Raw genomic sequence first — 1,580 nt, forward strand, 5'->3', positions numbered from 1 at the left:
GTCTAAAGTTATAAAGATATAAGGATATGAAAGATACTGAATCGAAACTTGTCATATATTAAGAAATACAATACATCTTTATATTGTTTTTTTGGTTCATAAGTTAAATGCAATTAATTTAGGGAGTGTTATATAGACCTGAAGGAGTGCTTCCTACACCTCCGCTTACTGCTCCAAATCCACTGCCTGCGCCAGCTCCACCTAATCCTCCGCTAACAGTTCCAAATCCACCACCGACGCCAGCTACACCCAGTCCTCCGCTAACAGTTCCAAATCCACTGCCTGCACCAGCTCCACCAAATCCTCCACTAACCGTGCCGAATCCACTTCCTCCTACTACACCACCCACTCCAAATCCTGCGCCTTCACTGCTATCACCTCCAGCGAATCCAATTACTTGTCCGCCTGCTTCAGCGGCTGAGCCAAGAGCAGTATTAAGATCCACACCAATGGGTAGAGTTGGGTTCTCACCCTCTTCATAATTGACGAAGTAGATTTCAGGATCGGATGGAGGATGGGCAGGTACTTCGATGACACGCTGGGTCTGTTCGTCCTGTTTGTTGAGTACATAGACGATGTTCTCCTGTCTTGGTGGGGGAATAACGATTGGTTCAGGTCCTTCTCCTTCTTCGGGAAGTCGCACGAACAGAATGTTATGATCAACTCTTGGAGGAGGAACGCTTGGTGGAGGACCGATAGGTTCCTTTTGTTCTGGAACATCAAAGACAAACACTTTCCTGTTTACAATTGGTGTGACACAAGACCCATCCACATGTCGAATTTGTCCTTCTCCACATGGTTCCAAAATTCCGGCACCTACGCCGGAGATGCCAGTCCCTACTCCTTGGCCAAATCCACCAGAGACACCTCCAACAGCTGCACCAGCTGAGACTCCACTTCCAACTCCATGTCCAGATCCTGTTCCAATACCTCCTGCTACAACATGTCCAGCAGCAAATCCACTTCCAGCCGTCTGACCAGGGCCAGTGGACAGAGTTGATCCAGTGGGCCTCTGCAGACTGTAGCCCTGGGGAGCTGCAGTCGTGGAAGCAACGAGTGCGCAAGCCAAAACCTATTGTAAAGATCAGAAAAGTTTTTATGTGTAAGGGAAAAGACAGATCTTTCTACTGGATATCAGTCATTTATGACAACTACAAATTTCTCGTCATGCATTTCTAAATACGTTAATAATTGATTAGCAATGCATTCACAAAAATGAAATACTTCTGCGAGTTGTACGTATTTCATTATTTTTTTCTATACATAATTGTGGTCACTGTGACTATTTCAGATTTCTGTACTTACAAGGAACCTCATGCTGGGAGAATGTGCAACGAGATACCTCACTCTGCCTTTTATACCTGCTCGCCGATTGCGATGACCTTCATTGTTACAATTGCCACGCACAGTTGACAGGTTGTCTAACTGACCGATATTTCTTTAAAAAAGGGTATCATATAATTCACGAGCATGAAACTGACATTATTATCGCATTACTGTAATATCCTTAATTATGAATAAAAAGATAACCCATAATTGATCCGCAAGATAATTATTAATATCGAGCAGACAGAACACCA

General features: G+C 44.1%; 1 protein-coding gene across 1 annotated transcript; it reads right to left on the reverse strand.

The window, feature by feature from the left end:
• Nucleotides 1–118: 118 nt before the first annotated feature.
• LOC119587279 (pupal cuticle protein 36-like) lies at nucleotides 119–1,317 on the reverse strand. The gene is made up of 2 exons (XM_037936033.1): nucleotides 1,306–1,317; nucleotides 119–1,072 (listed from the first exon to the last, which is right to left on the reverse strand). The coding sequence occupies exons 1-2, from the start codon at nucleotides 1,315–1,317 to the stop codon at nucleotides 119–121; spliced, it is 966 nt and encodes a 321-aa protein (XP_037791961.1).
• Nucleotides 1,318–1,580: the final 263 nt, after the last annotated feature.

This window comes from Penaeus monodon, chromosome 22, assembly GCF_015228065.2.
Source record: "Penaeus monodon isolate SGIC_2016 chromosome 22, NSTDA_Pmon_1, whole genome shotgun sequence".
NCBI classification, from domain to species: Eukaryota; Metazoa; Arthropoda; class Malacostraca; order Decapoda; family Penaeidae; genus Penaeus; species Penaeus monodon.